This window comes from Thunnus maccoyii, chromosome 23, assembly GCF_910596095.1.
Source record: "Thunnus maccoyii chromosome 23, fThuMac1.1, whole genome shotgun sequence".
In the NCBI taxonomy this organism is placed as follows: Eukaryota; Metazoa; Chordata; class Actinopteri; order Scombriformes; family Scombridae; genus Thunnus; species Thunnus maccoyii.
In genome coordinates this window covers 5,272,821-5,284,786 of record NC_056555.1, presented here as the reverse complement: position 1 = coordinate 5,284,786, position 11,966 = coordinate 5,272,821, and the positions used below count along the sequence as shown (strand labels likewise).

Below are 11,966 nucleotides of genomic sequence, written 5' to 3'. Positions count from 1 at the left end.
ATATTATATTTTATTTTTGGCAAGCCTGTTCCTCTAGATGCCACTAAATTCTACACACTGGACCTTTCTACATACTGTACCAGATGGTATGTCAAAGCTAGAATGTGACTGGCTAAAATGTTGGTCTGTCCAACAAAGCAGATTGTCAACGTGTTTTAACACGATGAACCAACTTGCACATCATGACCACCCATTCAGTGCATGAACCACACAAAACAACACTAATGTTCTCTGTCTATTGTGTTGTACTGCAGTAAATTTGCACCTGGGACACACTGCCTGCGAGAGCAGCGCGTGTGCATCGCGAAACCTCTTGCTTTTCATTTCTGTGCCATGTTAACAGGTTAGAGCAGCCACACAGCAGCACGTCATCTAGAGATTCTGTGTTTTGCCTATTTTTTCTGTGTGACGCGTGTGGTTCTCAGCAAAAATAGACAGTGAAAATGATCTGTTGATAGTCATATTGACATTTCACTATAGTTTCAATGTCTACAGTTTCAGTGTCTATATTTGTAGAATATGTCACAGACATGAAAAAAAATGTCACCACTGCAGTCAGCCTGCACGGTGCACGCTGGGACAGAGAATCTCTCTGGTGGGGAACTGCAGTGCAGAGAGTCAGTGAAAGTAAAATTGTCAGCACATCACAGAAGCTCTAATGTTCATGTTCTATGTGCCCCAAAACACAGAAGCCTGAAGAACTTTTTCGATGTATGCACCCTGTGAGCAACTTTCATTAAAACGAGTGGGATGCCATCTTGAAGCACAATATCCACTTCTTTTAATACATTCATGATCTTCATATGGCTTAATGCTGCTGCTGTTGTGCCTACCACTGGTCGGCCAGATTAGGTGTTGAAATCTCTACCAGATGTAGTGATTTTTTTCAGTTTGCAAGTGTACACAGTCATCACAGACAATGGTTTTGGGCACAAGATCTTGTCAAGAAGACATTTTGACAGTCCAAGATGTACTTTCACTCTAGTACTTCAGAAACATAGATTGACAGAAAACATATACAATATAAAACCACCAAAGCAAGGCCAGGCTACATGCAACAAATATAAGGTATTTGGGATTCGGTATGAGACCCTGTTGAGAAAATGTGTTGAGAAATGGGGCCTCTGGCTGCACTTTCACTGCAATGTTGGGCTGAATTCACTGAGCTCGGCCTCCTGCAGGCTTCCAACTCTCTCCATTACCCATACATCTCACATGTGAACCCTAACAAGCAGCTGGCTGGCCGGCTCGACGCCAAATTGCACCAAATTGTTTTCTTCTGATATTGTTTGCGTCCTTGCTTGCCAGGTGGAATCAAATCACATCACGCTGCGGAAGAGAATATGAGGCAGCATCATTCCCATTCGAAATGAGGGGGGCATTTGATAGAGAACACCTCTCAGATATAAACAGGTTTATTTTCCATCTGCACTATTTATCTGTGATGATTCAGATTGTGTAATGCATCATCTCTTAGTAATCCAGTCTCTGACCTCCTTGTGTTTTCATTTATACAGAGAAAAATGGATTTGAAAATGCGTCTTGTGCCAAGGTGGTAATAACTAACATTTGTGGGCTCTGTTGATTTGTATTGTGGATATTTATGTGTAACAGGATTTGTACAGTATGTGCTTCCACATGCCATAGGGACTCGTAGTTTTGACTCAAGGGCGCCTCTCTCAGTAGATAATTACAACTGTTTGTTGTTAAACTTTTGCAGGTCATGACAGACGTGTCCAAGTTAGGATGTAGCTTAGCACTCAGCACAAATACAGGGTCTTGACATGACTAAACACATGAAGATGTTAGCAGTGCAACTAGTGAAATGAATCTAAATGTTTTTTACTGTCACAGACTTTCACTTGTTTCAGGGGGATCAATGACAACACAGAAGAGAAATCAGGACACTGTGTAGCCATATTAATATAATTTAATAAATAGCACACTAAAACATCAATAGTCTGCAACACAACCATATATAGTATTTTTTACATCTCTTTGTGTTATTAGTTATTAGTCAGATTTTTAAAAACATGGACAGAGCCAGGCTGGCTGTTTCCATCTGCCTCCAGTCTTTATGCTAAGCTAGGCTAATCACAACCCATCTCTCCATACATAGTGCACAGACATGTTTATCTTCTTATCTCATACTCGGAGAGATAGCAAATAAGCATATTTCCCAAAATGCTAAACTATTCCTTTAATAGTTCTACATCAGGACTTGAAAAGGTGTGCCGAAGGAAGTAGATTACATTTGTTTCAATGTGTCAAGTACATATTTAATCCACATTTCATATGTTATGCTGCTCATCTTATTTTCAGGTTGTAATACATTCATGTTTTTAAAAATTAACTTTAACTATGCCACTTAAAAAAGTGCAATTGTATAGATGTTAAAAGTGTAAATTCACCTTTATGGAGCATGTGGGAGAATCTGGATACAATCGATTCTAACTCTGATTTTAAGAATCGATTTCCAGGAGTTTTTGGAGACCTGGACAAAATATGGCTTTTGTATATCTTTTGTTCCTTTCTTTTATCTATGAGATCAGTAAATCCCTTTAGGGACTTAAAGTTTTGTTGTAATATTTATATACAATCTGTCTCAAAATTCAATTAGTATAGATTCTTTGGTATGGGAAATATACCTTCATTAGTTTCTTATCAGGCAGAAGGAGGTGAGAAGGCTGTCAGCCCGGATAGAAGAAAAAGCTCTGTTCAGGCTGGGAGCAGCAGCAGCCCTCAGAACGCTTATAAGCAAGAACACAGGAGACACAGGAACACTAATGAGGAACATCGGACAAAACTGACAAAACACACAATTTATAGTCCTATAATGTTATTTCTTAATTCTTTCTTTCTCAGCAGTTAGTAAAATGGTTGACTGAACTGTACAATCAGAAATCTGAGACCAATTTTATGTATTACCATCTTCTGAGTCACTGCTGTGCAACTTTATAAGGTCACTTAATCACAATTCTTATCAATTTGCAATTTAGCTGCAGTTCATCATAACCTTTTTCAGGTTCAACTGAACACAGAGCTGTATTTTAATCCCCTGCAAATTCTAGTTTAGCTGAACCTGCACTAAACCACAGCTATGCAGACACAGCAACAGAGTCTAGAAAGAAGTTTTCGACTCTAAGAAACTAACATCAAACTCAACTTTACCCTTCAAGGACAAATTCACTGATTGACTGTTAACTTCACAGTATTTCCCTCAAAAATATGTTTTTCTTCTTGTTTTTACAGTTGGATGTTGGAGCGTCATTGTGCAGAATGATGTATGTGCAGATTTTTACACTAGAAGGCTGTTTTCACATTTATCTGCTGAAAGTGGAACGTTTCTCTGTGCTCATTAAAAATCTGATCTTTGAGGGGAGGGAGAAGGTGTAGATGCCATTTTAAGGATTTAAAAGTCGTAATAATACTTTTTTGTGGAAAAACATATTAGACAAACATTATTGTTCCAAGCAGAGTATTTTTATATGTCTTGATGCCTGTCTGGAGGATATCTTTAAATATGAATAACACAGCAAACAATTAAAGGAAAAGCTTTATAATGACCAGCAGGACTCAAAGGGGGTTAAAATGCTTCAGTGCTGGTCAGTCAAATGTACAAGTCAGTTGCAGCTGCAGTTGTAACTTTATGAGATGAAGGTTTTTCTGTGCGTCAACTAGCTTCAAAACCATTCTCAATACATACTGTTACATCTCAATTTTTCCTGTCCATTTTCTTAATATATGAACACACAGTAGCAAAATCATTAAATTCATCAAGAAAAAGCCAGAAATTAGTTTGCTGATTATTTTTATTATAATTTTGAAGACAGCAGAAAGTATACCAGGTAGATGTTACATGTGTGAATTGTTAACAACATGCTCCATTACCCTCAAGGTAGTGACCTTACGTTTCAGTTAGAGTTTTGAGCATAATTTCTGAATCATTAGAGAGAGAATCACACTACATTAAAGAATCACTTATTTTCCCTACACCAATTTTTCACTTTGTCAAGAAAAAGATTGAATCAGAGCCTTAGATTGGCATAATTCAAATGCTGATCATTTTTTTCATTGTATTAAGGAATCAAGGACAGTCAACACATTAGTGTGAGCACTGCAAAAGAAGACCACCACTGGTCACAACCCAAAGTTGGCCCAGGTCGTAGCTCAGGTGGTTCATGGCCATGCACATAGGGATGCGGCTCCAACTTGAGCCGTATGGACGACTACTGGAGATGCCGTTTCTGTTGAGAGAGGAGATGGACAGAGATCTGTGAAACCATCAACTTAAACGACTGTTTCCTCCTGCAGAAGCTTTTAATGAGCGTTATGAAGACTCTCCACCTTTGATATTACTTATCTTACAACAGGATTTGTATAGAACACATACTTTAAAACTATTAAAATTCTTCAGTCAAACACAGGTGATTGTGTTCTTACATGTACAAGTGGGACTTTTATTCCTCTTAAAAGTAATTGTCGCTGAAAACTGCTGATGTAACTTTACTGAAACCCAGTGATGCATTATGTTACTTAAGGAGTAATTATTTCTATTTTAATTTTTCATTTAGTAAGCATGCATGCTGGAAATTCATGAATGGATTAAGTTGCCAGTCTTCACAAACCTTTAATTTATGCGTAAAAGGTTATTTGATGAGCCAAACTACTTGAATTTAATGTATTGTGGCCTTCATTCTCTTAGCATCTTTCCTGGCAGTTGTATGCAATGCTTGTTAATAACAACTGGTATATGTATGCATCTTCTGCTTATTTTTATTGTCATCACAAATCATTAAATAATTTCTTTTTCTTCACTATGTTTCGCTAACATGTTTCATAATTGTTTTTTATTTTATTTCTTTTTGGATTAGATGTCTTAATAAGGTTTTTTTTTTTACCTCCACTGTGTAATATGTTTTACTCCTTTAATGCATTATTTACAGTTTTTGTCTTGTGTCACCTGTGCAACCTTTTATGATGACTTTTGTAATAGTGTTATTGTTGCTCTTGCTGTATTTATTGTACTCACTAGAAAGTTGTCGATGCTTTAATGTGGTTTCAACCACATTGTTCCCATGCACACAATAAAAATGCCCTTAGATTGCATAGATGAAAGGCTTACCTTTGGTAGACTTGGCCGGTTGTAGTCACTGCAAAGACGCTTCCGTCAGTTCCCACCTCAATCATTTTCGCAGATATCCCTGACACAGATGTCCAGCTAGAGGTACTACAGCTGGTTGGTGTGATTCTCTGTCGTATGAAGCACAAGTTGTCGTCATGATCAATGAGTGAATGGGGTTAAAGTTAAAAAGGAATATGAGATTACACTGGCACTGCAATGTCTAACCTGTGTGACGTAAACCCGATGACTTGAGTCCACTCCCCAGCATCCGTACAGTGGACCGCAGCTGTAGTACTTCATAGTCCTTGACAGGGAACTCCAGCTGAGGGAGCCCGCCTTGTAGGTCGAAGCTGAGCTACTTCTCAGACAGTAGGTGCTGTGGGAGCTAGGGGTTACTCCGACAACTTGGCCATCACCTCCAGCATCCACCTGCTGCATAGACAGACCTGAAGACAAGTTCAACACAGAGGTACGGATAATTTAATCAGCGGGCAAATGTGAAGGTGTAAAAATCTGGCTGACTGTGATAATAGTTACCAGAAGATTGAACAAAGTTGCCAGCTACGTATTTGTGGACCCTGTTTGAGGAGTCAACTCCCCACATTCCTGCAGGTCCCACTGAGACATGCTTGAGTCTAGCTGAGCCCATTCTGTACCAATATGATCCAATCAGGAAATACGCATAATTGCTGCTGGTGCTGGCAACCACTTTCCCCTGCCCAGCATCAATCTGTCTAACATTAGACAGCCGTGGAGCCTCCCTGCAGGTCCAGGCTGTAAAGAGAAAACCATCAGTGATGTGAGTGGATACATAACATCCCTTTAAGAAAAAAAATACACTTATTTCACCTTTAATGGCTACAACAAATAACATTAGGATTTAAAAATGTTGTAAACAACTGGACCTACCATGACTGACGGCCAGGTAACACAGCACAAGCAAGAAGACTGCAACAGCTTTCATGATGTCTCTGTGTTTGAGAATCTGTACCCTGCAGTGCACCTCTGGATGTACCTCTGTCTCTCTGTGGAGCTGCTGTCCTACATCCCATCAGGTTTGTCTGGCTTATATAGTCTAGATCCACTGGTCTGTACCACATGCTTAATTACAGTCATACTGGTTCTGCAGGCACTTCAGAGAAGTTATGAGGAAATTTTGAGTACCTGCCTGGAAAGTACTGATGTAATTATGAACAATAACACATGACAAAAGACAAACAGCACAGGTGATGTGTTTGTGTTATGTCCAATAACAATGAAACCACAATACATGCCAGAAACTCATCTAAAGTTTCTTATAAAACATGGGGTAATTCCTTATTTCTTCAGTGAGCATCTGTACACTGTGTTCGTATGGTGTTACTGACTGACTGGTAATACAATATGACGACAAATCTCTGTTTGTGTCAATGTTGCATCTCTGTGTGTTATGATATGACACATGACAGGTGCATCATTCATAAACCTTTTCATGTATTTCTGATGGAATGTTATTATTCCCGAACAATCACAAGATGATTGAAGGAAAAAACATCTTAGACTCTTTTCTGCAACTGAAAAAAACATCAAATTTCTGTGCCAGTGAATTATGAACAAAAGTCAGTTCTTTATCTCATCACTGATTACACAAATAATGTATCAATTATGGCATTTAATACTTACTGTTGCACTGTCTCACTGCCCCAACAGCACTTTCTGACCCAAATGGAAACAATGGAAAACTACCTCATACAACCTCACTTCACAAAATCCATACTAACCCTTTAACCCCTTAATATTCCTTTAAATTCCTGTGAAATTAGCCTAAAATGCCTATCCAAGGCACACCAAAAGTAAGTTGAAAGCTGTTCTTGAACCATTAGGAGTACATGCATGGTTTTGGTCACTTTTGAAAGGTAACACTCCCCAACAGTCAGAATCACTGCAAGTGTTATTGGCATTGAGTAGCAGAAGTTTGAACACACTGTAGCACAAAGTTTTTATTTCCGCCTATAAATTTTTTTGCAAACAGATGTCTGTAGATGACCTATAGCTGGGACTTACTATCTGGAAAACACAATGGGACCACAGCATGGAGCCTTAATCCAAGTTAAAATTTAATGACAATACCACAGAAATCAATATTTTACAATATTTTTTTTCTGAGGGTATTTATAAATGTCTTCCAAAAAAAGACCATTTAGAGACACCATATAACCCCTGCTTCAGAGTAACTGAAGCATAAACACATTATAGCGCTTGTTCCCCTGTTGAAACTTAACTTTGTGCATATAAAAGAGTCAAAACCAGTGCTATGGTGGAAAAGCAGTCCATATAGAAAGGAACACACAGCAAACTATTTATATTTACATAATTTCCATGTTGTGACTTCATATTATCCATTAAAACTACATATGGTCATTTTTGGAATCATTAGCTATGTCATCTACTGATGTGATCTCTGTTTCAGTGTGGACTCTCGTTGGCTATTGGAGGCTGTGGACAGGACATGGAAGCTCCTATTGGGTCAAGTGAGATTTCAGTCGAAACGTCAGCCGACATTTTGATACCAAGATGTGGCTAATGTTTACATGTAAATGCGAGTTATGATGAAAAATACATGGGAAGATTAAGACATCTGTAGGATCATTTGAAATAAAGCAACAGCTGTTTGTGGATATTTATTGATGTAATAATGTGTTTTGAACTAAATATTTTACTGGATTGGATCGACTGGACCTTTGTCAATGTATCAAGACCATTTTGTCAGAGTTGTATCATCATAGGTGTACCTTCATAAGTGAGTTGCCTGAATTTTGTAATTGTTTGTTGGTTGGTTGTCTGACAGAGGCGTTGATTGAGTACCCACTTAAAGACAGGAGTTGTGGACATAATAAAGCTGTGTACATAACAGTGTGGCATCCTGTGGTTGGGCTGTCGGAACATTACCTTTGTTAAAGTCGCCAAGGACAACAACCAAGGAGTCTGGGTTTGTCTGCTCCACACAAAGTATCTGATCAGTGAGTTTGCGCTGTGCCTCCTTCACATGGGCCTGCACCGACTACTGTGAAGGATGCAACCTCATGGGGGGATTTAATATCAGGAGAATAGTGCTGTGAAATCACTGTCACGTCATTATACCAGCCATCATTCATGTAAAAGCAGATACCTCCACCCTTCGCTGTGTGGTGTGTGAAGCCCATGGTATCGGAGTCCCAGAGCCATGCAGTTAGCTTAACGCTACAGATACACATTTGTTGTTGTCATTTATTTTATGTTTCACAGATCTACTGGTTTTACCAACTCTCAAAATAATTATTTGTTCATTATTTATTCTCAACATTTTATGATGAATCCAATAGTTAAAACTACAGTCTTTAGACTGGCAAAAGTCAATGCTGATCAATCAATGATCAGTCAATCTGACTCAAACAGTATAGCTATGGGTCTTATAACAGGTACTACTGGTTCTGCAGGGAGTTATGGGAAGCCTGGAGAAAGTTTTCAGTATTTACTGGTACTGCTCATTTCAAATAATTACCAGTTTGACAGCGTCTGTCAAGTGACTTGCATATTTTACATACTTTGTAGGGGAATGTCTTTGTGTTAACTACATGTTGGTTGGGAGGTTCATCGAAATAAAAACATATCTGGCTGTAAAGATGTGCCAATGACCCAATAACTTTCAAACCCTGAGAGCACTGTTTGACTTGTTTCCTTTTGCATCATACAGAGTTCATGCGCAATCAATTCTGGCTTGCACATTTTATCTCTGTGATACCAAACCTATTGTGTGTAACAAACAGATTAGGTCAAACTTATTCGCCATTAAAAGCTTTTGTTAATGGCTATTTTGATCATATAAATGTTAATGACCATTGCATAATCTGTTTTAATGAAAATTATTTTGTGTCTGTTAAAATGGTACACTTATTTTCTTCCTTGCTGAAAGTTAGATGAGAGGATCAATACCAATCTTTTAATCTACTAATTACAAATAGTGAAGCAGAGGAAACAGCTATCCTACAAACAATAATACACCTACCGACACCTCTATGTGGGAGCAACTGATATGGCCTACAGCAGCAAATGACTGCAACCCATGGATGTATTAAGGAAAACTGGATACAGTGTTGGAGGTGGGGTCCTGTTCATTCCTATGAAAGTTGCTGAGTGGCACATGAAGCCAAAAAAGCGACTTCCCATTGTAAAGAAATTACCTGTATGCATGCACACTCCCCCCAAGTTTTTAGCAGTCGGGCTACTAAGGGTGCTGGGATGCTGCAACCTAGGGGCTGCAGCATCCCAGCACCCTCCACTTACCTATTCCCGGCTATGAACTGAGTATTTCTGTGAAGTCATGTCACATTGCCATACCTTGGTTTTTGCTGAAACAATGCCCTTAATCTGACGGTGATATGATGAGGTGGAGATGAAATATAAGGTGAGAGACTGAATCTTTTAGTAAAACATTGTTTGTTTATGTTGATAACCAGATGCACTGATTCTGTGATTGTTTTTTGTGTTTACACAGAGATTTGTAAAATGCCAATCAAAGGTGCATTTCTTAAAGGTAACTGATTAATTACTTTGTGTGGTTAATATTATCATTATTTTAATTTACACAGGAGTCAACATTTTATTTTGCTGTTAATATTCTTTTTATTTTATCTTTAGTTGTGTCACACCTTGAAAAGCCGGTTTAGATATGAGCGCTGCAAACTAATCATTGATTACATTTCTAAGATATCACTGCTGATGACGGTTTACAGTCCATGTGATGAATTAATGATATGGACGCTATAAAGAGCCGCACAGCTGTGTGTAATGGTCGTGCATAATGACAGCTGTTCTGCTGTTGGAGAACCTCATCGGTGCAACGCAATCGGTGAAACTGCACTTTTTATTTCCTGTTTGTTTCACTGACATTTGTACAGACTGGTGGAGCAGGCATCATGCTGATATGAAAACAGCTGGTTCAGGGTGTGTCTTCATCCATTTATGGCTCATTGTTGGAATGAAAATGAGGCTCATGAATGTGAGCTCAGTTTCACAATGACTGAGATGTATAAAACAGAACCATGCATAGCACAGCTTTAGAAATTTGATGAAAAGAATGCGTATGCATATTTCTTGCTTTGTGCATACACAGTTGTAGTCATGAATCTACACAGAGTTTTATGCATCTGGCCCCAGAAGTTTCAGATCAAACCAGCTCATCCTACATTTTGGAATTTCTTTTAGTAATTTCTTCATGAAGTTTGCCACTGCAACTTGTGCATACTGTAATTTTAATGTTAAAAAAGTGAGTGATGCATTCATGTTTTTAAAAATTAACTTTGACTATGCCTCTTTAAAAAGTGTAATTTGGGAGGAGGGTCACGTGATCTGGAGCAAGAAGGCCACTTAAGATTTTGCTCTGCTCCATGCTTTAAACAAATTCCTAACTTTCTCAGATCAAACTTGAAATTGCCAGTTAAATCCCACTGCAAAGATGCCTAAACAGCAGGACGACAAAGACTTTCCTATTTTTTCTTTGACTGGCTCACATACCAGTTAGAAGAAGCTGGCTCAACAGGTGACCATATCACATGTACTGCTAGAACTAGCATGATGAAGCTAGCACTTGAGAGCTAACTAGTTTAGCAATTATGGAGCAGATTTTAGCAGACGTAAAATCTGTGGCCTCCCTTTCGAAAAACATAAATATTACCATTTGATTTACTGTACTGAGTTAGCTTATAGCTAATTTTCATCTGCATGCCCTACAGAAGATAGCTTTGACAATTACAGCACTCAACTAACTGCCACCAAATTCTTTTATTTCTGGCCAAAATATGCATTTTGCTGCAGTGGCCTTCCTCGCATGTTCCTATGTGCAACATGTGTATACCACAGATAACGGCTCTTCTCCCACTGGAGAAACTGAGACATGATGTTAATCATAAATCGGACAAATTGTGGAGACTCTGGAAACCTTTGCAGTTTTTCCTACAGAGACTCTGGCTGCAGTCAAATAGTCTTTTTTGCTTCGGAAGGTTCCTAACTGAGTGAAATGACCCGGAAGTGACAGCCATGATAAGAGCTGGTCGAATTCTCCAAATACTAAGAAGAGGTGCTTTTAGTGCTTCCTTTCTAATCTCCTTTAGCATAAGGTACACCTGGACATCCTTTACCAAAGGAAATGAGATGATTTCCGTCCCACAATTGCTGCACCACTCACAAACTCAAGCGATTAAACTCGCATTACACACCCAAGGCGGTCCGTGAATCCAAAGCTGTGTTCAGCTTGTTTGATAACAGGATAAACAAATATATAATGGATTATACGTTTTTCATATGAATTAAAAAAACAGAAATTCACGTGCTTTTCCGGTTTTCGTCTTCAAATCGCCGTTGGAATAGAAATTAAACCAAATCCCGGGAAACAACTTGTTTTTCACTTTTATTGTTATATCTACATTATCTGCCCCTACTGCATCTCTACAAAAACACTGTCATTGACTATGCTTGCTATTAGATATATAGATAATCAATCACTGCAGGTATTTAATAATCATTCCACTATAGCTCAACCAGGAAACATTGTCAATTGACATTAATTAATATTAGATCCTAACCGGTCCTGTCGACGCATCTGGAGATTAGAATAATCAATGATGTTACGCTGCTTTCCACTTTTTCTTTCTTTTGCACTAAAACGACTGTAACGTTGAAAGATATTTACTTGAGTTTATTAAATACTTACAGGGATCACTCCCATTAAGAGAGACGTTGTGGGCATTTACGCACCAGGCACAGCGGCTTTCTTCACACGAAAAGCGGCAACAATACTTTGTATATTTGTTTATCCTGTTATCAA

General features: G+C 38.5%; 1 protein-coding gene across 1 annotated transcript; it reads right to left on the bottom strand.

Moving 5' to 3' along the window:
* Nucleotides 1-3,652: 3,652 nt before the first annotated feature.
* Nucleotides 3,653-7,581, bottom strand: LOC121890387 (fish-egg lectin-like). The gene is made up of 5 exons (XM_042402581.1): nucleotides 6,035-7,581; nucleotides 5,663-5,899; nucleotides 5,351-5,571; nucleotides 5,126-5,253; nucleotides 3,653-4,247 (listed from the first exon to the last, which is right to left on the bottom strand). The coding sequence occupies exons 1-5, from the start codon at nucleotides 6,087-6,089 to the stop codon at nucleotides 4,106-4,108; spliced, it is 783 nt and encodes a 260-aa protein (XP_042258515.1). The 5' UTR covers nucleotides 6,090-7,581; the 3' UTR covers nucleotides 3,653-4,105.
* Between the last annotated feature and the right edge of the window lie 4,385 nt (nucleotides 7,582-11,966).